At 43.5% G+C, this 25,678-nt stretch overlaps 1 protein-coding gene across 1 annotated transcript; it reads left to right on the plus strand.

Annotated features, from left to right (window-relative positions):
* The first annotated feature begins 494 nt into the window (after nucleotides 1-494).
* Nucleotides 495-21,964, plus strand: LOC142184733 (complement factor B-like). Its single transcript, XM_075259788.1, has 18 exons — nucleotides 495-574; nucleotides 3,494-3,688; nucleotides 6,997-7,182; nucleotides 7,549-7,722; nucleotides 7,926-8,021; nucleotides 9,807-9,940; nucleotides 12,510-12,648; nucleotides 13,399-13,530; nucleotides 13,991-14,086; nucleotides 15,458-15,595; nucleotides 15,749-15,852; nucleotides 16,034-16,151; nucleotides 16,254-16,398; nucleotides 17,634-17,713; nucleotides 18,562-18,665; nucleotides 19,679-19,811; nucleotides 20,052-20,101; nucleotides 20,597-21,964. Exons 1-18 carry the CDS (start codon nucleotides 541-543, stop codon nucleotides 20,753-20,755), a joined length of 2,217 nt encoding a protein of 738 aa, XP_075115889.1. The 5' UTR covers nucleotides 495-540; the 3' UTR covers nucleotides 20,756-21,964.
* Nucleotides 21,965-25,678: the final 3,714 nt, after the last annotated feature.

Below are 25,678 nucleotides of genomic sequence, written 5' to 3' on the forward strand. Positions count from 1 at the left end.
AATGGGGAGAGATGGAGGGGGGGACATATAATTTACGGGTGACTGTAGGAGGATTATACTGTGTGCGGGCACATGAAAAATTAACGAGTGGGCGGAGTCAACACAAAAGTGGGCGGGGATAAATTTGCCGCTGCGCGCAAATTTTGTCCCTCTTTCGGTTCTTCAAAAGTTGGGAGGTATGTGTACGGCTGATGTTCCTGTATCTCCAGGCCTCTCCCTGTATACGGGACGCGTCTCCTACCAACTCAAACAAATATTGGCAATAATTATTCGTTGATTGGCTACCATTATACATTTTTCTTCCACATTGAATGACTTGTCACGTTCTGCAATGACTAGGAGGAAATTCCCCATTTTCATTGTCGTGAATTGGGTAACATCTGGCGGCTCCTCCTCTCTGTCAATACCTGTTGTGAAACCCAACTGTTTATTCCATCATTTACAGGAATTCACTGGCCCTTCACCCCGGCTATATACACAGCAGCAAATCCCTCTGCAAGCTTCAGATCCCGGGAGGAGAGGGGACAGAGCGGGCGCAAGATGTTACCTGTAATACTGCTCAGCCACATAGCACGTAAGTAACAGGAGAGATCCCAGGGGGATTCATGGCGTTTACAGATGGAGACGGCTTTATTGTAGCGAGAAATGCAAACTAGCGAGAGCAGATCATGATCAAATTCCATGGCAGGTTACAATGTGAGAAGATCTCTGCAACTGCAGAAGTTCGGGTTACCCTGTTACATGTGTCTGTTATGTCTGGACAACTAGGAACCCTCCACCTGCAGATCTCCATGCCAAGTATAGGAAATGATGCGCACCCTTGTAAATCTTCACAAATTATATAAAACTGGTGATGGGTAATTTGATGTATTTTTCATATTGAGCCCAGGCGCTAAAAACTGCTGCAGAAAAAACGCAGCACCCAAAATGACAGTCGTACATGAATTGATTTCATTGCATTTTGCTCGTTTCGACAGGGTTTCTGCAATGAATTGACACATTGGGGCTTATTTATCAATAGAACTCCCACACTTGGCCGTCTACATTTGCACCAAAATTTCTGGTGCACGCCACTTACGAAATATTTATGATCCTTGTGTGCAAAGAACAGCAAAATACAACAGGCTCGAAACCAGAATGGGCGACGTTTAAAAGTGTCTGGTATACGACACAATCATGAAACAAAAATGAACAAATATGCCGCAGATTACTTTGTGCGCCATAAATTCCCGTCGTGCGCCACATAGTTGTCTCCTCAAAAAGAGAAAGGTGATTTGTGTTGCTTATGTTGTGCTAAAATGTTGCAGGGTCTTTGATGTCTGCTCCAAATATTCGTCCCTTACAGCCTGCGAGCGATTATTGTTGTCTACAGATTTAGTCCACATGTATGCTGGTATTATTTGGGCTCTAGATGGTACTATTATAGCAATAGTTATAACACTCTGAATATACTGTAATAATTATTAGAACACTATATGGTAGTATTATTTGGACAATATCTGGTGGTGTTATTTAGGAATTGAGTGTCAGCTTTTTATGGTATTATTATTAAAACACTATATGCTGGTATTATATGGACACTATATGGGAGTATTACTAGAACACTATATGCTGGTATTATATGGACACTATATGGGAGTATTATTAGAACACTATATGGTGATATTATTTGGACACTGTATGGTAGTAGTATTGCAACACTATATGATGATGTTATTTGGACACTGTATGGTAGTAGTATTATTAGAACACTATATGGTGATATTATTTGGACACTGTAAGGTAGTAGTATTATTGCAACACTATATGATGATATTATTTGGACACTGTATGGTAGTAGTATTATTAGAACACTATATGCTGGTATTATATGGACACTATATGGGAGTATTATTAGAACACTATATGGTGATATTATTTGGACACTGTATGGTAGTAGTATTGCAACACTATATGATGATGTTATTTGGACACTGTATGGTAGTAGTATTATTAGAACACTATATGGTGATATTATTTGGACACTGTAAGGTAGTAGTATTATTGCAACACTATATGATGATATTATTTGGACACTGTATGGTAGTAGTATTATTAGAACACTATATGCTGGTATTATATGGACACTATATGGCAGTATTATTAGAACACTATATGATGATATTATTTGGACACTGTATGGTAGTAGTATTATTAGAACACTATATGCTGGTATTATATGGACACTGTAAGGTAGTATTATTAGAACACTACATGATGATATTATTTGGACACAGTATGGTAGTAGTATTATTAGAACACTATATTATGATATTATTTGGAAACTATATGCTAGTATTATTAGAACACTATATGGTTACATTATTTGGACATCATATGATGGTATTAAATCACTATATGGTGATGATATTTGAACACTACATGGTAGAATATTAAAACATTATACGGTGGTAGTATTATTATGGTGGCGTTCTTTAGGCATTGTGCGGTTGTATTATTTGGGCAATGAATGGCTGTATTACGTCCGCATTTTATGAAAGTATTATTTGTCATTGTATGATAGTATTCTGGTGTAATCTCTCAGGAAAACTTTACCCCTGCATTTGCGTTGTCGCAAGAGAAACAGCGCAATAATTATTTTGGTAGCCAAAGAAATAAAAAATGATTAGGGTTGTTTAGGGCTTGGTCATTAAGGGGTTAAGTGATGGAATTCTTTCTCCTGCCACTAGGGGTGCTCACTACCTATGGATTTATTATAGCATGCAGTGGGCGCTGTATCAGTCCCTGTGCAGTGAGCTCCCCCTATTGGTAGACAGTCTTTAGCATATGTTGGGTTACTGGGTTGTCCTCTGTCCTCTTCGGACAACCTACATTAATAGGATCCCTGATGATATTTCTGCTGTGTAATATCTTTACTGATCATTACATATCTTGTACAAATCCAAAGCTACAACCTGCTTTATACTTCAGAGCTGCACTCATTAATCCATTATGGGTTAGTGGAAACCGATCACCAAATTTATGTCAAACAGCCCGTAAAGAGGACCCTCCCCAGGTCTGAGGACCCCAATGATCTGCATCATCTTCATCGGCGCTGTAATCCTAAGCAATATGGTGCTTTGTTTATCCAAATTGTCCAATCATTCCAAAGATATTGCGTATGTACTGGAGTATATACGGTAAGCCCAAATTCATGTCTGCCAGTGGGCAGTAACATACAGGACCCTGCCCAAAGAGAAAACACAGTGTTATTGCCCACTTGGCTAGAAGACCGTCATTTGCTTCTACACAAAGGGCTTATATCTTTGGAACAACTGAACACATGTGACTTCTACCCCTCTCTCCATTCAGAACATACTCTCATGTATGTATCATGCGTATGGTCAACTCATGTGTACGTGTTGCAAAATGGGCCAATAATGGCCGCCCTCAATATTCTGAATCTCTTCTCATATTAACCCTATTAATGATCTCTGCCTATTTTTGGTTGTAGTATGTGTTGCTGCTCCTGCCCCTGGATGTGACCCTGATAAAGTGGCCATTGCCGGAGGTGAATTTCTTCTAACCGATGATGGTAGTAGGGTGGAGTACACCTGTCCTCAAGGAAAGTACCCGCACCCGGCCTACTCACGGGAGTGCCAATCTAATGGGCAATGGACAAATGAAAAAGTGAAGGCCGAATGTAGAGGTAAGTGACTGTACCCACTGAGCCCTGCCAAGATATAGAGGCAACTAGTAGAATACCCGCGGCTTCGCTCGTGAAAAATATGTGAAATTTTTGATTATGCTAGATAAATACTACAGTATTTTTCATGGATCTCCGGGCCATGGATTCTACAGCTCCATAGACTTCTATGGAGCCTGCAAAATTCACAGCTTTGTGCACAAAGAAGTCTATGGAACCGCCGAATACATGGCCCGCAGGCCCGTGAATAATACTGTAGTGTGCAAGCAGCCACTAAGGATACCAGAAGTGTTTTGTCAGTGCGTATGTGTGTGTGCATGCGATCCATATGTATGTATGCGTGTGCATGCATGTGTGTGGTCCGTTTGTATGTATGCATGTATGTGCACATGTGATACATATGTTTGTGCGTGCGCAGTGCAAGTGTCCATGCGTGTGGTAGTTGTGTGTGAGTGCGCATGTGCTTTGTTCGTCTGTGTGCGTAGGGTGAATCCATCTGAGGGTGTTAGCGTGCGTGTGTGGTCCTTGCGCATGTGTGCGTGTGTGTGTGGTATATATGGGGTGGTGTTTGTGTTGTGTGTGTGTAGAGTGCTCTGGTGTTTGTGTGGTGTGTTGTGGCATTTGTGTGGTGTTGTGCTTTTAGGTTGGTGTATGTGTGCTGTCTGTGTGATGTGTATATGGTGTTTGTGTGTGTGGTGCGGCCCCTTTAGCAGTGACTCTTTGGCGCTGTCGCTATAATCCGTCCCTGTCAGTCACAACTGTTGTTTTGCCCTCAGCACTTGACCGGGATATTCCCATGTCATTAAGTTACTGAAATTGAATTAACATGTAACAAAACATCCCACCCAACGGAAAAACAAACTGGACGCACACACCAAAGTACGATGGGATAAAGCGGCCACAACAGCCAATTTATTGATTAATTACACATATCATGAACAACAACACTTTATTAGAGGAAGGTCGAGCAGGGTCAGCATAGTAAAACGGGCAGTCCGTCCGCAATCTCCCAGCCGCAACGCGCCGACACGGGATAGGACAAAACCTGGTACTGCCTTGTACTCCATCTTAAACATTAATAACTTTATTATCGTGATAAACAAAGACATGGCAGAGGTACCCTTCACCATGGGTCCCCCATATTTTACACCGGAACTCGGAATTACAGCATGCCCTGCCTGACCTTCCCACCGCCGGCTGTCGTGACAGAAATGACGGTTGACCTGAAAAAGAAAGAAAAAACAACAAGACACCAAACCAAGACACCAGGGTACAAGAAAGAAAAACGCCAAAAAGGGGAGGGAGGGAGGGAAAGTTCCAGGTGAGGAGTGAACAAGGGGCTGGGAAGGGACAAACACTAAATAGCCCCCCTTATAGTAAACAAACCCACCCCCTGACCGGCCACTAACCCCAAACAAACCCACTCCCGCCAAAATATTAACCCCTGTTGTAAAACCTCTACCTGCATGACTTGAAAAATCCCTGTCATGCGGGCCTATGCTGAATTCTCCAGCTCCGGCCCTTCCTTTCACTTTCATTTCCCCCATTATATGTATAGGGAATAACTTCGGGGGCCCCAATCTCATGACGGGGGGACACTAGCGAGATGTAACGTGCACAGTATTCTGCTCCTGTGGGTGGAGAGGGGGCGTGACAAATTTCACCCAAATCGGGCAGAACTGTGGATATGTATAGAGCAGATACTACAGGATTTGAGTTTTATATATATAGATAATTAGGGGCAACAGGGACATACACAGGATTTTACAAGGCGGGTTCCAGGGGGGCAGATTCAGTATTGTGAGGATGGAGGACATATTGCAAAAGAGATCATACTATGGGGCTCTTCGCACCCCTACTACACAGCATAGTCCCCTCAGGTCCCACATAGTATAACCCCCACCAGATCCAGTATAATGTCCCCAGGTCCCACATAGTATAGCCCCACCAGATCCAGTATAATGTCCCCAGGTCCCACATAGTATAACCCCCACCAGATCCAGTATAATGTCCCCAGGTCCCACATAGTATAGGCCCACCAGATCCAGTATAATGTCCCCAGGTCCCACATAGTATAGCCCCACCAGATCCAGTATAATGTCCCCAGGTCCCACATAGTATAGCCCCACCAGATCCAGTATAATGTCCCCAGGTCCCACATAGTATAGCCCCACCAGATCCAGTATAATGTCCCCAGGTCCCACATAGTATAACCCCCACCAGATCCAGTATAATGTCCCCAGGTCCCACATAGTATAGGCCCACCAGATCCAGTATAATGTCCCCAGGTCCCACATAGTATAGGCCCACCAAATCCAGTATAATGTCCCCAGGTCCCACATAGTATAGCCCCACCAGATCCAGTATAATGTCCCCAGGTCCCACATAGTATAGGCCCACCAGATCCAGTATAATGTCCTCAGGTCCCACATAGTATAGCCCCACCAGATCCAGTATAATGTCCTCAGGTCCTACATAGTATAGCCCCACCAGATCCAGTATAATGTCCCCAGGTCCCACATAGTATAGGCCCACCAGATCCAGTATAATGTCCCCAGGTCCCACATAGTATAGCCCCACCAGATCCAGTATAATGTCCTCAGGTCCTACATAGTATAGCCCCACCAGATCCAGTATAATGTCCCCAGGTCCCACATAGTATAGCCCCACCAGATCCAGTATAATGTCCCCAGGTCCCACATAGTATAGGCCCACCAAATCCAGTATAATGTCCCCAGGTCCCACATAGTATAGGCCCACCAAATCCAGTATAATGTCCCCAGGTCCCACATAGTATAGGCCCACCAAATCCAGTATAATGTCGCCAGGTCCCACACACTATAGGGTCCACTGTTAAGTACCATTCTCCATACTTACCAGTTCTTCTCTGGTCCTGGAGCCTACATGACTGCCCTCACTTTGGATGGACGCTTTGACTGATAATAAGTCCTCATTGGTTACCAGGCCACTGCTCTCCCAAATCATCATCCATTAGAGCGGTGGCCAGCCATGGTCAGTGTGAGAGCAGTTTTAATCACAAAACCACCCCAATTCCCTTGAGAGGAATAGATATAGGGGGTGCAGTCACGTGGTGGGTGGGTTTCATTCGCCTGGTTCTAACGTTCGGTTCCTGCCCTTACTTCGAATCTAAGCACATAACAGGGGCTTATCGGAGCACCTTGACAACTAGCACCCTGGATTCATCCCTCGGTGGTCTCCCCTAGCTGTGCCCCTTGGGTCCATTACCGGTGCCCACCACAAGTGTTCACCATATTCTTCTCATGTCTTATGTCTTCTTATTCCCCTTCCAGTTGTGCAGTGCCCTAAACCCGTCCAGTTTGAGGGTGGAGAGTACTATCCTCGGCAACATCGATACTTTGTGGGGGACGTCCTAGAATTCGAGTGCTATTCAGGATTTCACATGTATGGACCGCATAACCGCACTTGTCAGGCAAATGGAAAATGGAGCGGAATAGAAACGAAATGCGATGATAAAGGTAAAAGAGAATGGAATAAATAATAAAATATCTTATCTATAGGAAAGGCGAAGGAGATCATAACACATGTAATAATCATAATCAGATGACATAATAATATAATGAATGTAGCGTATAATAAAACGGAATGATAACGTCATATATTATCATTTGTAAGGTCATTCGTGGCAACAATGCAATGTGTACTAAATTCCTATTTATGCCCCTCCCCCCCCAATCTTTGTTGACTACACTCTTGGACTCCGTATATGATCCATTGTGGTTATGCTGTGCCCTAATATTATATTTTATCCATTGTTTTTTCTTTACGGCCATCTTCAGTCTCCTTTATAAACCCCTTTGCTTTTCTTACATTAACCCCCACAGAGGGCGACTGTCCAAACCCTGGAATTCCCATTGGAACTACAAAAGTTGGTATTTCCTACAAGATTGAGAACAAAGTGACCTATGAATGCCAGTCTGGGCTGCGGATGTTCGGCTCTAAGGAGAGAACATGTTTAGAGACCAAGCATTGGTCCGGAGCAGAACCGTCCTGCAGATGTAAGATCCATCAGATTAATGTCTGTTGTCTGTAGATCTGGCGCATGCGCAGTGTACTTGCAATGGCTGATTGGTGCAATGTATAGAGCATTTCAGATACAAGTGTAGCCAGCTTTACTGCACATCCACTGGCATCGGTGGCACATGCCTTTAATTCCAGAAATGGTTGTCTAAGGTAACTGAGGTGTCTTGTTCTTCCCCAGTCCCGTATACGTATGATACCCCAGAGGAAGTGTCGAGCATTTTCTCTTCCTCCCTGGCCGAAACCGTTGAATCTTCGGACAAGGGTAAAGTAGAAGGTAAGAAGAGTCAATGACATGATCCCTACAATGGAGAATACCTATGTGATAGCGGGAGGATGGACACAACACTACAGCCCTATGGCGGGGAGTCATACCGCCATATAGTACTGGTGGATAAGAGAATGCAAACAACAAAATATTTCACAATGGAATGACATCCAACCAGGATACGATATCAGAGTCAAATAAGCAGAACAAACAGGATGGGGTCCAGGGTCCAGTTCTGTTGTAGCGCCAGGTTTCCTAAGAAGTGAGTGTTGATATTTACATTGGGAAAATTCCCTTCGGGGGGGGGGAGAAGGACATTGGAGAGCAGATGAGATTTCTCGAAAGAATACAGGAATAGGAGCGATATCTGGAATACAGAATAAGGGCGATATATTAACCCTTTAGCCTCTAGGGTGTTTTGGTCCTAAATAAGCAGAAGCTCTTAAGCAATTATTATTATTTTATTAGTGTCGTCTTATTTTTGCTGCTTTTAATATCTAATTCATTGATAGGCGCTTATTTTTTACATTTGCATTAAGTTGAAGGAATTGTCCAACCCTTTAAGTTTTTTGTACCAAATGTTTAGAATGTTGTAAAGTAGTAAAGTTGTTTGACTCAATCCAAAATGCACATTATGTAGGGAAGACTTTGGGCAATGAAGCCAGTTTTGCTTTGCTTTTTAATCCCTGGCCATTTATAGCTGCTACTTTTGCACCGTTGTTTTGTATCCTGGATTTACACTTATATATGTATTTTATTCTGCAGTTTTTAGGTGTAACTAGGACATTCATAGGAGCTCGAGTGACAGGGACAGATAAGCACTGAGGCAAGCTTTCTGGTTTCCCTGCTGGTCTCTTTCCTCTCTCTATAAGCCAGTGTGCCCTGTCCATCCTATGGCTCGGCAGGGTCGATATTCTGCGACCCTTGTTCCACACTTTCTAGCTCTCCTTAGACAGCCATATATTCCCTGTCTTAGGGCTGCAGCACAGTCTTAAGTTGACTCTGGCTCCACCAATCTTGGCAACCTTCCACCTTGGAAGCCGGGTGAAGACTTTCCGTCTCCTCCCAAACTCAAGAACTTACTGGATGGAATTTTCCAAAACTCAGCTCCCCTACATACAGTATATCAGCCCATTTAAGGGGAAAGACACATGGAGCTATATACACAGTGGAACAAGAGCAGCATATATGGATTATAAATAGGGCTGAGCCGATCTTGAGATTTCAGGATAGGTTTTAAAATCGGATTTCCGATCATTTTCCAGCCAATCCCAATCCAGATCGCAATCGTGAAATTTGCTCGATCGCCCATCTGAATCTGATCTTTTCAGATCCCTAGTCAATGCCTCTCTATGGGAAAAGTCACTTTTAGGGTTGAGCTGATCTTGAGATAACCTCCGACCTCGATCCCGCTTGAAAAGATCAGAATCGGATCGCCGATCTGAATCCAATCTTTTCCGATTCCGATTGTTCAACCCTAATGATAAATACGTGATTTTGCAGTGTCCACTGGGACCCTGCACAATACCAAAGGGATGTCCTATCAGAAGATGTCTCCCCCATTATGGAGGTTGGCTTTAGTCCATGGCAGATATCCATGTCTGCTGAGACCCAACAACTTTTTCAGAGAGTGAAGGAGACCCCAGGATGTTCAGAGTGAGAAGGCGTAAAGCGAAATATCATATATCAATTACAAAAACACATCGAGATATTTCCATACGTTCTATGGCGCCCCCTAAAGGCAGCTATACAGATACTGATATGTATCTAAATATTCTCTCTTTTTCTCCATAGAACAGTCTGAGCGTAAAATAAAAGTGAAGAAAGACGGTTTTATGAACATCTTCATTATCATCGATTCCTCTAAGAGTGTAAAGGAAGAAAACTTTGAGATTGCTAAGGAAGCCTGTGAAGTGTTCATCGACAAGGTATGTGGACCATATACAGAGGTACGGCCGCTGAGGCTACTGTACGCCGGGATTGGGCTCAAATAAGTTACAACACTCAACTCCATTCAATTCAATAGGAGTGCTGGGGATAGGCGAGCGATGTACTGAGTATATACCTGCCGGTCCTATTGAAATGAATGGAGCCAAATTCTTAATGAGAGTAAAGCCCCTAGATTCAGTCCCATTTAAGTGAATGAGGTTGAGCTGCAACCACAACAATACAGTGGATACGGAAAGTATTCGGACCCCTTTAAATTTTTCACTCTTTGTTTCACTGCAGCCGTTTGCTAAAAGCAAAAAAAAAAGTTCATTTTACAGTATATCTCATTATTGTACACTCAGCTCCAACCCTGAAATGTAGATATTTTTGCAAATTTATTAAAAAGGAAAAACTGAAATCTCACATGGTCATAAGTATTCCAAGCCTTATGTAACTCACATGCTGTCCATCTCCTTCTGATCCTTCTTGAGATGGTTCTTCTCCTTCATTGGAGTCCAGCTGTCATTAATTAAACTGATTGAACTTGATTAGGAAAGGCGCAGACCCGTCTATATAAGACCTCACAGCTCACAGTGCAAGTCAGCGCAAATGAGAATCAGGAGGTCAAAGGAACTGCCCAAGGAGCTCAGAGACAGGATTGTGGCAAGGCCCAGATCTGGCCAAGGTTACAAAAGAATTTCTGCAGCACTCAAGGTTCCTAAGAGCACAGTGGCCTCCATAATCCTTCAATGGAAGAAGTTTGAGATGACCAGAACTCTTCCTAGACCTGGCCGTCCGGCCAAACTGAGCAATTGTGGGAGAAGAGCCTTGGTGAGAGAGGTAAAGAAGAACCCAAAGATCAGTGTGGCCGAGCTCTAGAGATGCAGAAGGGAGATGGGAGAAAGTTCTACAAAGTCACCGATCACTGCGGCCTCCACCAGTCGGGGCTTTATGGCAGAGGGGCCCGAAGGAAGCCTCTCCTCAGTGTGAGACATAGGAAAGCCAAAAAACACATGAAGGACTCCCAGACTATGAGAAATAAGATTCTCTGGTCTGATGAGACAAAGATTGAACTTTTTGATGTTGATTCTAAGCGGTCTGTGTGGAGTAAACTAGGCCCTGCCCATCACCTGCCCAATACAATCCCATCATGGAAACATGGTGGTGGCAGCATCAGGCTATGGGGCAGGGACAGGACGACTGGCTGCAATTGGAGGAAAGATGAATGCGGCCAAGTACAGAGATATCCTGGAAGAAAACCTCTTCAGAGCGCTCTGGACCTCAGACTGGGCCGAAGGTTCACCTTCCAACAAGACAATGACCCTAAGCACACGGCTAAAATAACAAAGGAGCGGCTACAGGAACATCTCTGTGACCATTCTTGACTGGCCCAGCCAGAGCCCCGACCTCAACCCAATGGAGCATCTCTGGAGAGCCCTGACAATGGCTCCACCAAAGTTCACCATCCAACCTGACGGAACTGGAGAGGATCTGCAAGGAAGAACGGCCGAGGATCCCCAAATCCAGATGGGAAAAACTTGGCGCATCATTCCCAAGAAGACTCCTGACTATACGAGCACAAAAGGGGCAAAATACTCAATACTGAGCAAAGGGGCTGAATACTTATGGCCAGGGGAGATTTCAGTTTTTCTTTTTAATAAATTTGCAAAAACATCTACATTTCAGGTTTTTTCTGATGAGTGTACATTAATGAGAAATAAAGTGAACTTTTTTTTTTTTTATGTAGATTGTGAGCCCCACATAGAGCTCACAATATACATTTTTCCCTATCAGTATGTCTTTTTTGGAATATGGGATGGAAATCCTTGCAAACACGGGGAGAACATACAAACTCCTTGCAGATGGTTTTTTTGCCCTTGGCAGGATTTGAGCACCAGGACTCCAGCGCTGCAAGGCTGCAGTGCTAACCACTGAGCCACCATGTGGCCCCCTTGAACTTTTTTGGTTTTAGCAAATGGCTGCAACGAAACAAAATGAAAAATTTAAAGGGGTCTGAATACGTTCCATACCCACTGTACGCATGGCTCTGTGCCTGGGTAGACCTTCACACGGCGGATTGCCTGGCGTTGGACCTCAATTGTCCTTTTAACTGGAGTTGATGTGACCTCAAGAAAATGTGTTTTAGGCTGAGGCCCCATGTTGCGGAATGCACCTTAAAAAACGATGTGAAAAAAAGCACAGTATTTTTATTGCATTTTTTTTTTTGCTGCAGGTTTCTCTGTCATTTTTTCCCTTATGAAATCAATAGGGAAAACGCAAATGTTTCTGAAAGGTAAAATTAACATGCTGTGTTTTTCAAAAACGTGTACGGCCAGAACCTCATTCACTTTGCTGGTACGGTAAAATGCAGCATTTTTTTCACCACACGGGGCTTTAGCCTTAGGCTGCATTACATTTCCCGATAGGGGGAGGGGGTTCTTGTTAGAAAATGGTTCTTGTAAAAATCCGGTCATCCCAAGTTGCTTTTGAAAACTGAATGTGCTGGGACATTATGGGTGACATGACTGTTCTCCTTTACATATGATCTGCTTATGATGGTCTTTACAGATGGCGAGCTTCGACTTCACCCCTCGCTATGGGGTCATCTCCTATGCTTCATTTGCAAAACCCATTGTGCAGCTCTCGGATCAGGACAGCACGGACGCTGAGGCGGTCATCGAGAAGATAAAGGAATTTAAATATTCACGTAATGGCGCTCGTGTCACTTTCCCACTCACTTTGTTAGTTGTATTAGAGATTGTTGAGATTGTTGGGGCGGCCTATCTACAAGGTGCTGATATAAGACTGATCTCTATATACCAAGACCTGTAACTGTACGAGTAGAGGAGAAAAGGTTTGACCATAGTCATAGGTAAGAGCAGTGTTGGATGGTGATGACTGGATGACGTCCTTGAAGATGTACAAGCTCTCTTCTATACAGTGCCAGCAGAGTTCAGCTCAGGGGTTCTTGTAGCCTGGATAACCTGCGCAGGCCCAGTGGGCTGGTGACGGGCATTGGAGTGCGTAATACCCATAATACCCATACCACGTCATGCCAAGTATATGCACCACCATTCCATTTACATGGGGAAGTTGGGAGCCACATTCTTGTGATCACTCAAGGTCTCAGAAGTAGAGTAAGGGAGTTATTTGGCGCTGATATTGACGCTGAATCCGTGTCAGAATCCGGCTAGTGGAAAAAGGAACCCAGTGAAGTTAATGGGAGGCTTTTTTTTCCACGTGAATTCAGCATCAAGATGAGCGCCAAAAAACTCCATGTGAATGACCCCTAAAGTGGAGAATCCCTGTCATTCCACCTCTGGTCTTTTAGACAAACCTTCTACTGCTGAAACCCTGAAACATTTAGCTTTGCAACCATCCCTTGAACGACCTGAAGAGGATCTCTGTTACTTCTTGCTTTCTTGACCAATTGAATGTCTTTGTTGTTGTCTTGTAGAACATGAAGATAAACAAGGAACGAATACTCGGGGCGCTCTGACTAAAGTCTATGAAATGTTGTCTCTGCAAAATCAGAGGGATCCCCAAAAGTTTTTGGAAACGAGAAATGTTATCCTGCTGATGACAGATGGCAAGTATCGGGCTACAGCTGCTACTCCGTTTACTCCTCAAAATTTCGCCAGGGCTCCATCTTCTTTCACAAATTCTCCGCAAGCGCTGGTCCAACAGAGTACTAGAAGATATTCTGGCGGGCCAAGGCTCTGATGATATAATAGAACCTAAGGGTCCAGCAGAAGAAGAGGCCATTGGTAGATGATATCGGGCAATCACTTTCCCCTAGGGTCTATCCGCAAGTAACCTATTAGATCTTATGGATGGTCTGTCCTGTGTATGTAATAATAACAAGGAGGACAAGGAGGGTGAGCCCTTAGAATCATCTCCTCGAGAACCCAAGGAAACCCAGTAAAACAAAGTTCTCTTTGTCCTCCTTAAATTTGCAGTCAGTGCTGTATCCTCGCCCTCAGAGCCACATTCATGTCACCTCTATCACATTCATAGCCATTATATTTGACTATTTGTCACCCCCTTAGGAAAACATAACATGGGTGGAGACCCAACTGTGGAGATGAAGAAGATCCGAGAATTTCTGAACATCAGGAAGGACACAGATCGGGAAGATTTTCTAGGTATGGAATGTATATATGGTATATGCTTGTCCCTCGTATCAATAAACTGCTGTCTGAATTGTAAATATAAAGCATTGGTCCGGCTCCACATTTTTCCAGACAACCATCCTTTCATGAAAGAGGTAAGTAACGTTGTTTTTTATGTTTGTATCTTACCCTGGGTGTCCTATCATGACAAGACCGCAGAATATAATAATTATAAAATAAGTGTTCATGGGTGGTCCACAATGGGGCATAATACTGTGTACAGGGGCCACTATGGGGGATAATACTGTGTGCAGGGGCCACTATGGGGCATAATACTGTGTACAGGGGCCACTATGGGGCATAATACTGTGTACAGGGGCCACTATGGGGGATAATACTGTGTGCAGGGGCCACTATGGGGGATAATACTGTGTGCAGGGGCCACTATGGGACATAATACTGTGTGGAGGGGCCACTATGGGACATAATACTGTGTGCAGGGGCCACTATGGGGTATAATACTGTGTGCAGGAGCCACTATGGGACATAATACTGTGTGCAGGAGCCACTATGGGACATAATACTGTGTGCAGGGGCCACTATGGGGCATAATACTGTGTGCAGGGGCCACTATGGGGCATAATACTGTGTGCAGGGGCCACTATGGGACATAATATTGTGTGCAGGGGCCACTATGGGGTATGATACTGTGTGCAGGGGCCACTATGGGGTATAATACTGTGTGCAGGAGCCACTATGGGACATAATACTGTGTGCAGGAGCCACTATGGGACATAATACTGTGTGCAGGGGCCACTATGGGGCATAATACTGTGTACAGGGGCCACTATGGGGCATAATACTGTGTGCAGGGGCCACTATGGGACATAATACTGTGTGCAGGGGCCACTATGGGGTATGATACTGTGTGCAGGGGCCACTATGGGACATAATACTGTGTGCAGGGGCCACTATGGGGTATGATACTGTGTGCAGGGGCCACTATGGGGTATGATACTGTGTGCAGGGGCCACTATGGGGCATAATGCTATGTGCCGGGGCCACTATGGGGTACAATAGTGTGTGTAGGGGCCACTATGGGTTTGTGTGCAGGAATGTGGCTTGTGCATGTGTCACCGGCTCCGAGGGTGTCTTTAGCAGGGACAGGCTACTTCTACACAGTCCTACACTCCTCCTACGACTCCCAGGATTGGGAAACAATTCCCATCTGTTATCCCAGTCGGGGGTAGAGGGTTCACAGCGATGTCCACACGTGAGACCACAGCAATACAATAAATAATGGTATCAGTAATAATATAAAGGTATAACGTTTTGCGATGGACAGCCCATTTTACACTCCATTATCTCTAATTGCATCAATCACTTTTCTCCTCCTCTATACAGACTGCTATGTCTTTGGCCTGGGAGATGACATAAGCGAGACTGAAATCAATGATCTCGCCTCCAAGAAAGATCCGGAGAAGCATGTCTTCAAGATGGAGTCTGTTGCTAAAATGAAGGAGGCTTTTGATGAAATGTTAGGTAATATACTTTATACCTATCTCTTCCTATTGGTGTGACGTGATGATGTCATTGTTGGGGATTACCCTGGGACCACCACCAGCCATACCCCGGCCATGTATACACAGGTTCTTCTGTTTGTCACGTTATCTTCTTCTTACTCCTCACTTTTAGATGACATAGAAGTTCTTCAGATGTGCGGACTCGCCAAAGAACCCTCTAAAGACGAAACAGGAGTGGAAGAAATGTATCCCTGGATTGCTAAAATTACCATCACTGTAAGTGGCCACCACCGAGCTCTCGATGGGAAGTAAATGGTGCCAACAATGATGATTCCCTGGGGTTATCAGTAAAGGCGTTATCTTCTATTGTAATCCAGTTTCTGATGTAAAGTGATTTCTGTGCCTAAATTTGGGAGAAGAAGAATTTATTTTGTAAGACTTTTTATTTTTATTAAAGCGCCCGGATTCTGAAGAAAAATGTAAAGGATCGATTGTGGCCAAAAAATTTATCTTGACTGCCGCTCACTGCTTCCATCTCCATGACGAACTCCATTATATCAATGTCAGAGTTGGAGGTAAGTACTCCCATCAGATGTAGTCACACGGCCGCTGTGTCCAACGACAGAGACACTCAGGACTACCTAGGTTTCTCCTTACACTACTTACCTTGATTGTAGACAGCTCATTGAAAGTGAAGAACCTCCACCGACATGAGAAGTACGACCCACTCGGCAAAAAGGACAAGCAGGTGGAGAAGTCCTTTGACTATGACTTGGCTCTCATCGAACTGGAAGAGAAGATTAAGTATTCCAAAAAAGTCAGGTAAAATAAGTGAAGATTACTTTTGGAACTTTTTAATAAACATTTCAAGTAATGTCGACATGACCAAATCATGGGGCGCCATGACTAGTCCTACTATGGGTCACGGAGACTGGCACTTATGGGGGCGTTGTCGTTGTGTCTGTTATGGAGGTTGGCACTTTTAGAGTGACATAGTTATGGGCCACTGTGGCTTGCACTGTAATATGGGCAAACCTATTGGCCGGCTGTATATAGGGAATTTGGCAGATCCCATTATAGTCTATGGCAGGGGTCCTCAAACTTTTTAAACAGTGGGCTGGAAGCAGAGCAGGTCGCACAGACATCGGGAGCGGTGCCCTCCAATAGGTAAAGTGAAGTGCGCTCCATGGCCTGGCCCGAGCTCCCCAGGAGCTTCATTATAAATGCACGCTTGCCAGCATTGTCAGCAGGGCCAGACAGAAGTGCTTGGCGGGGCCGCATGTGACCCTTGGGCCGCAGTTTGAGGACCCCTGGTCTATGGGGTCTGAGGGTGTGTGGACTGAGAACCCGAGGGCTAGTGTGAACCATGCGTAAGCTGCCAGAAAGCCTAAATGTACTTAGACATGTGATAACCTGTGGACAATAAACTGGAGTAGATCCTCACAACCGTAGGAGGATGAGCGGACCCTTGGTCCCCATACAGTTTGCATTTGTCGGCAGCACATCTCCAGGTTTACGGGTATAGAAAACTATCCAAATATAAAATGTAGGTTATATCAGGAGGACCCACGATTTCCCGTAGGCCAGTATGGGATGACCAATAACCCCAATCCAAGGAGCATTTAATCGCTTGACCTTATTTAAGATTCGAAACTATTCGTACAGGTAGAAACACACACACCAGAATGAAGTCCCATCACATCGAGAAGGTGTCCTAAATGTATGACTTGTCCTGGAACAAAGAAGCAGTTGGGACCATCCACCCAGTAATTCTGCTTCCATTGACGTGTACTACCACTATGATCTGCGCACGTTCTTCTGACCACTTCACCATCTGAGTTGCAGTTGTCGGGCTCTACCCTGACAATCCAACCCGCTAAGAAATGGTGAAGTGTTGTACTTGCTATGGCAAACCCACCAGTAATGATTTGTAGACAATACCAGAACAGTAAAAATTTTGATTTGTCTTGCTAGAATTTATTTCGAAATAGAAAAACTTACCGTAATAGAATTTTTTTGATAAAAAAATAACATAACACATCTTGTTGTTCCTGCAGACCCATCTGCCTTCCATGTACGACGGGGACGTCCTGGGCTTTAAAGCAACGAGGGATAGCTACGACCTGCAGCGATCACGGTCAGTGTGGAAGGTGGATGGTGTGTTATACACTCAAGTCCCTTTAATCAGTGATGATCATGTGGTCAATGTTCTCGTACTGTTTGGAAACTTTATTACACGGGGATTCATTACAGGGGTAACATAGTTGCACCTGTGAGTTACACAATAGGAAAGGTTGTTTGCTGCTACCCCATGGTTTGTCCTGCTGATGTCAGGCATTGTCTAGGTTACCAGAAATGACTCCTTTTTTTAAAGGGGTTTTCTAGGCAATTTTTTTTATTTTTTAAAAGTTCTGTTATTGCCTTTAATGGGTTAAAAGTACACCCATATACCTTTAGCAGTGTTTTGAGTGATTTCTGGGGGAGCTCCTGGCATTTTCTGCATTTGTTTACATGGTGATATGTAGTTTCCTGAGTACCTTTCACACCACCTCCCTGCTTCCCCCTCCTCTCTCACTCCGTTACACCCCCCTCCCTGTCTCCCTAGCTATGTTATCCCGCCCACTACTAAGACCCTACCACGACCCTGCCCCATTGCATCATATGTACCTATCTTACATTCTCGGAGACGGCTCCTCCTTTTACCTTCACTGTGCGCAGTCCGACCTGCGCAGTAGAGATAGAGTGCCATCTCCACTGCGCATGTCTCGCAGCCACCTCCAGACTGGGCAAGCACTTGAAGACAGGAAGAGGGGAGGAGCTGTTCTCAAACAGGAAGGCTGGGGGTTGGGGCGGGGAGTACTGGTGACATTCTGGTGAACTGGGACGTCACCGGATTATCAGAAAGTGTCCCTGAGTTTAACAGAAAATTAGAAATTTGAGAAATGTAAAATTTCCTAAACCTATAACAAAATTTCTATATTTCAGAGAAGACATTACTCTCTTCAGAATTTGTGAAGGCCAAGTTTGTTGCGGAGGAAAAAACGAATAAATTTGAATGGAAGAATGTGCTCATAAAGTTCGGGATTAAGGTACGGACAATGAGGAGTAATGGATATCGGGCATTGTTCATATTACAGCCGAAGAATTCACACTCCTACACGGGCTAACCCAAGTTTAGTTCATAAGGACTCCTTTGTGAACTTGCCTTGGAAGCTAAAATTTGGCCACGGTGCAGTCACGTAAAGTGGCCTTCTAGAAAACATATGTCCACCATGTTGTTGCTTCTTTAATCTGTTCGGCTACAATTAAAATTCTGCACTAAATAATTTCATAACATAATATTTTTACTGCTGTCAGAACTCAGGTGCAGACTCCAAATCCGCTGCATAGACCGAACATTAAAGGAAATGTGTCCCCAAAAACTAAATTTTAAGTTTCAAGAATTTTGGATTATTTTAATTTTAATTCTTGTCCTTTTTTGTGGAGCAGATTGAGGATTTTATTTACACCATTTTTAATTTTTTAAAAAAATTGTTTTATATTTTTAAAAAACTTTTTGGAAAATTTAATTTGATTTTTAGACCCCCCTATGAGGTTTGATCACCTATACAATATACTGCAATGCTAATGTATTGCAGTATATTGTAGAATCCATTCACTTCTATAACACACAGCCTTTGGAAGCGTGTAATAGAAGTGTCTACAAAGCCTAATGACGTCCATGCATGTTGATACAGATTAGGGTCTAGTAGCCAAGTGGGTGGTAACATTGTGTTTTCTCTAGGGGTGGGGTATGTATGCAGTGTTACCGCCCACTTGCATAGTAGACCCTAATAGGCATGAGAGCTTAAAGGTTCTTGTATCTGTGGAATAGTAGAACAGTTTTTTATACCAAGATGAGGTAGGTCATTGGGCACAGGTCCTCTTTAAATCTATATTTCTTCAGAAAATTTTCAAGCTATCCAAGAATTACAAAATTACAAAAATTACAAAATTACATAAACATGAAGGCGGAAGGTGGAGATTGATTTTAAGGATGCAAGTTTCTTGGTACAACCAAGGGTTACCTTATTGCAATAACGACTGCCCTTCTCCTCCACAGAGACAATCGTGTCTAGATGATACCAAAAAGATAGAAAAATTCCAGAATATTCCAGACATCAAAGATCTCATCACCGACAACTTCTTATGTACTGGGGGGATAGAACCTGAAGTGGATCCACAAACCTGCAAAGGTAAGTCATTCATGTTCATGGGTTATAGGTCTGGGACCGAGGGTGGACTAATACTCGGCAACGAGAGGGCTTGTCCCACCACTCAATCAGGTATCTGGTGGTAGAATTGGACTTTTTGCCTTAAGCTGAATCCAGTGACTTCTTTGATTGTGATCGTGAACTGGGAAATCCTGGGCCATTACTGGGATGGGACCTGATATGACCAAAGCACATCTGAATCTCCTTTCCTCCATATTCCAGGTGACTCCGGAGGTCCTCTTATTGTGCAGTACAAACAGCGTTACATTCAGGTAAGTCATGTAGTAGATCGCCTCAGAGTTCCACAAATTTCAGCAAATATGGAATTAGATCTCAGACCTCTTATCCTTGACCTCACTCATACCTGTAGTGTAACTAGTGATGTCCAAACTTCTCAAGATCTCTTTCGGTTTGGACCTTGATGGATCGTGAAGTTTACTTGATTGCCATTTGGGATCGATCTTTTCCGATTCCGATCGTTCAACCCTACTCTTGATGCTTCAATGAAACATCTGTACCAGGGCTCTCACCTACCATGTGCTATTTAGAATATCATTGCCGAATGTGGCAGAGGGGACTTCTGATCTCCTTGGGCTTCAGGACGTGGCTGAGACTTACCTCTGCTCCTATAGATATGCACCTTCATAAGACAACCCATGTCATGTCCATTCAGGGTGTTATATTGCACCTTCTATATATCTTTAGTCTTGGTTTTTGTATGGATTTGCTGTAGTTTGTCCTGACCCTTCTTCTCTATGACTGTCTAGGTGGGCGTTATCAGCTGGGGGACAATCAACACCTGTAAAGGATCCGAAAGAAAAAAAGAGCCTGTGCCGGCGCTGTCTCGGGATTTCCATACTCACCTCTTCCACATGATAGATTGGCTAAAGCTAAAGCTGGATGAGTTAGAATTCCTTGAGAACTAAAACTTCCAGGCTATGGAGCTATACAAATAATGGTTGTGGCCCATCCAGTGGCCCAAGTGATGGGTAGACGCGCTTCATAAAGAGCTTCTAGAAAGTGATCATGATGTGAACAATCGCCAGCGCTAAATCTAACACAGCAATATAGGATCATCTACTATAATACAAGAAATGGACTATTGGAATTTTATAAACATTATGTCTAGAAAATGACCCAAATGATCCCTTGACGTCCTGTAGATCACAATGAGCATAAACCAACAAGATGGGGGATAGAGGAAAATGAAGAACATTCCACAATTTGGCCTTGTGTATAATAACTAATGCAGACAGTGATATCTTTTGACAAGTTTTTTGCTTCCTATGTCTTTTTCCAGTACAGACATGAAATCTGTAAGCTGATTGGCTCCTGTGGGTGACACCCCTGCTTATAGGCCCAATAGGTAACACCCCTGCTTATAGGCCCAGTAGGTAACACCCCTGCTTATAGGCCCAGTAGGTAACACCCCTGCTTATAGGCCCAGTAGGTAACACCCCTGCTTATAGGCCCAGTAAGTAACACCCCTGCTAATTAGCTCCAGTGGGTAACACCTCTGCTTATTGTCTCCTGTGAGTAACACCCCTGCTTATTGGGTTGAGTAGGTAACTCCCCTGCTTATTGGCTCCTGTGGGTAACACCCCTGCTTATAGGCCCAGTAAATAACACCCCTGCTAATTAGCCCCAGTGGGTAACACCTCTGCTTATTGGCTCCTGTGAGTAACACCCCTGCTTATTGGCTCCTGTGGGTGACACCCCTGCTTATTGGCTCCTGTGAGTAACACCCCTACATATTGACTCCTGTGGGTAACAACAATTCTTATTGTCTGAATTACTTTTATACATAAGTACATAATAAACCTGTATCAATATAATGCATATAAAAAAATCAGTTATTTACATGGTGAAATTATAATTCTTGACAAAAAAAAAAATAATGTAATTATTTTTTGCTTTTGCACAGAGCTGGCGCGATACTCTCACCACCACCCCTAAATTTATACTTATATAGTTTATTTTCAGGGAAATTTTTTTTAACCCCCAATTTAATAGGCAGGGTCTCTTAGAGGGTAGGTTAAGGGTGGCATTGGCTGGCAGCATGCGGGCTCCACTTGGACAGTGGCAGCTACGTCTTCTACACAAATTGTTATATATGGAATGATGGGGATAACGCATGACCACGACCAAGTCCATTCATACATCCATGCCTGAAGAAAATACCATTAATACCATAAAATAAAAAAGTAAATGTTGGCTGGCGATAAAACAGTACACAATGAAACTTGTACAAGTAGTATAAAGCTACTAACGTATTGTATATATATGAATAATAAACTACAGATCTAATATGTTGTATGTATTGTAAAGTGCCTAGTAATCGGAAAATCCATAAAAATCCATATTAAAAAAAAAACACAAGAAAATTAGTTGTCTCAGGAAAGCAAAGGCAAAAGGATGAACGGAAGGAAGAAGAGTCGCCATTGTCAGCCATATTGGATCTCATGAGGGTCATTTCACTGCTACCTGGAGCGTTCTTCTCTGTCCTATGCCCCCCCCCCACATAGGAGCCATAATGGGATGCGGCTCCTACTGTGCCTTATCCAATAACTATGTGTCAGAACTGTTACAACTTTATAGCCGATTGTTATGCTAATTATACCAAACCCATCTTTTCTTTGTTTATATATTGTATCACCGCACATACATTGTATCTAATCCTCACATGTTTCCCTCCATTAAACAGAACCTTCTATACACTATATACAGCTATATGTGTGTGTGGCTGAGCCAGCTCATACACTGACTAGCCAAAGAGCAGCAATGTTTTGAACAATTGAATTTCAGGCTCCGTTTCTCACCATCTACTAACATGAGAATAACATTACTTTATAGACAACTAGCACTAGCATCTTCCCGCGACTTCATCTGCGTGTTTTTGGCATCGATGATCCGCCTATATTCAGCAAATTGCTGCCATTGATGGTTTGCCTGCTTCAGCGTTTCAGCAGCTCTTAAGCTGTCCTGCTGCTAAACTTGTTCCTCACGCCGTGCCTGTGATTGTTCCAGCATCTCAGCAGCTCGCTGGGATGCCATGTAATGAGCATATTGGTTGCATTGATGATCCGTCTGCTCCGGCGTTTCGACAGCTGTTAAGCTGTCCTGCTGCTAAACTTGTTCCTCACGCTGTGCCCGTGATTGTTCCAGCATCTCAGCAGCTCAGTGGAATACCATATAATGAGCGTGTTGTTGGCACTGATGATCCCCGTCAGCTCCGCTTGACTCTGTTGACTTCTGGCTTCCTTCATAGTTCTCATGGTTTTAGAATTTTGCAGCAAATTAGATTTTCTTTTTCCCGCATGCTTAAAAGTAGCAAACTGCCAATTTGTATTAAAGGTGTTTTCCTATCCAGTGTGTCAGCACTGCCTGGAGCAGATCAGATAATATGCAAATGCATGTACACAATGGACTGAGGGGTAGCTGAGTGTTTACATAGAGAGATAACAGACCTGGCTTTATCAGAACCTGAGATAAGCTGCTGCCAAGAGCCGTGTAATATAGTATGTGGACATAAATTCATAACAGTCGTGAAGCCATGTCATTTACTGGGATAAAAAGTAGCCAATGTGTTAATTGAGGTTACAATCTATCTATGTGCCAAATTTCATCCAAATCTGTTCAGCCGTTTTTGCGTGATTGAGGAACAAACATCAAACATACAAACTTTCACTTTTATAATATTAGTAGGATCATCTTGGGTCTGATACTTAAATTAGACTTTGAGGTTGTGGTGCAAGACATTGTACTTAGACACAATTCCCAAGAGATATTCTTTTGAGGTTCTGGTACAATAAAAACCAGGCAGAAAACCGCACCCAAACAAAGAGGACAGACAGAGACCTTAAAGTATGTGATGCAACAGGAAACCCCACCCACAGAGAGTAAGGAGGTAAAACCCAGGAGGAGTCGCCCTAATGTAGTGTAACGACCCTGGAGCCGGTTAATCACATTGTTACTTGCAAAGTAGGAGATGTCCTTGCACATATCATACAGGCTAAAATGACAGGGGGAATAAACCTACTCACTCCCTACACACAGAGAAAACGGGAGGGGTGGCCGAAAACCTGAGTACAGAAGTATGTGCAAAGGATCAGAGAATGGGCACTGAATAAGCAACAGGAGCGGATTGTCCTGCTAACAGATATGTCACAGAACAAAGAGGAGACCGTCAAAAAAATTCTTTGACCATGCATAGAGGCGCTGGTCAGATATGGGGAACAGTCACTTAAAGGAAATGTATCGCCACCAACACTGAGCGGAGTGTTTGCAGAAGGATTGCTATCCCCGGCAGCACTAAAGAGTGGCAGACCCGAGTGGCTTGTAGCAATCCCCAGGATCTTCTCCTCGTAGCCAAGGGCATAGAACAATATAACAGTAAGGAAAAGAGTAGAACAGCTTACCCGGTACAAGGAAGAAACAGATACAGGAGAGGAAGAGGAGGAAAATGTGTATCAGTACCTGATAAATAGGGGCCACCCCGTGTGATCTCCCTACAATGGCCAAAGGGGAGAATATGAGAATTTTTAGTGGATACTGGAGAAGCCAAATCTGTTTCGCAACCTGACAATATTTTTCCCATATCAACTGATGATTTAGTTTCCTTCATCGGGGGTCATGGCCCCCGGAGTGACTAAATGGTACCCTGAAACTAGGAATCCAAAAAGTTATGGAAGAGACAGGAAAGCCATGGACAGGACCCCCGGCCCAATTCTCAGTAAGGTACACACCAAATAGGAAAACACACTTGTCACCTTATGAGGTGATTTTTGGTAGTGTCCCAAAACTAGAACTGTATTTTCATCAGCAGATGCAATTGCAACGTTCTGTGTTCTCCTGTGTAACTTTCACCTTCTAATAAGTGTTCAATGTTCTATTGTGTAACTTTCACCTTCTGATATGTGTTATATGCTCTGTTGTGTAACTTTCACCTTCAGATATGTGCTATATGCTCTATTGTGTAACTTTCCCCTTCTGATATGTCTTATATGCTCTATTGTGTAACATTCACCTTCTGATATGTCTTATATGTTCTATTGTAAGAATTTTTTTGAGAGAAGTCCTCAGTAGTTGATACCTTTTTTAATGGCTAACTCAAAAAATTTTTTGATGACATATTTCGAGCTTTCGGGACTACTATAAAGGTCCCTTCATCAGGATGGTATAACACAATGTCTGAAGGTAGGCATATATATACAGAGAAATGGAGTGTTAGATGCAAAATAGATGGAAAACAGAACATAAACAGTTTTAAAAAAAACAAAAAAACAAAAAAAAAACCACACATATATATCAGTTCGCAGGAAAGTTCTCTGGGTTTATGGCTTCTTTGATCAGTGACGTGGTGTCTAGTGGTTATAAAAGGCCATAAAACCCTGGGCCCTGTTTAGACCTTGTTGGAGAGTGTTAGGGTGCATTCACACTGAGTAAACGCTAGCTTATTCTGAACGTAAAACACGTTCAGAATAAGCGGCGTCTAAAGCAGCTCCATTCATTTCTATGGGAGCGGGGATACGAGCGCTCCCCATAGAAATGAATGGGCTGCTTCTTTCACTCCGTGCAGTCCCATTGAAGTGAATGGGGAGTGCCGGCGTGTACGCTCCGGCATGAGCAGAGCTTGCCGTATACGCCGGCACTCCCCATTCACTTCAATGGGACTGCACGGAGTGAAAGAAGCAGCCCATTCATTTCTATGGGGAGCGCTCGTATCCCCGCTCCCATAGAAATGAATGGAGCTGCTTTAGACGCCGCTTATTCTTAACGTGTTTTACGTTCAGAATAAGCTAGTGTTTACTCAGTGTGAATTCACCCTTAAAGTTCACCATAAGTTTAAA

This window comes from Leptodactylus fuscus, chromosome 11 (genome assembly GCF_031893055.1).
Source record: "Leptodactylus fuscus isolate aLepFus1 chromosome 11, aLepFus1.hap2, whole genome shotgun sequence".
Taxonomy (NCBI): domain Eukaryota; kingdom Metazoa; phylum Chordata; class Amphibia; order Anura; family Leptodactylidae; genus Leptodactylus; species Leptodactylus fuscus.

Bases quoted from the DNA above. Each gene is read 5' to 3' on its own strand.
- LOC142184733 (XM_075259788.1), top strand. From the start codon at position 541: ATGTTACCTGTAATACTGCTCAGCCACATAGCAC. The intron at 14,087-15,457 runs GTATGGAATGTA...TCCTCTATACAG, and splicing joins AGATCGGGAAGATTTTCTAG to ACTGCTATGTCTTTGGCCTG. The intron at 15,596-15,748 runs GTAATATACTTT...CCTCACTTTTAG, and splicing joins GGCTTTTGATGAAATGTTAG to ATGACATAGAAGTTCTTCAG.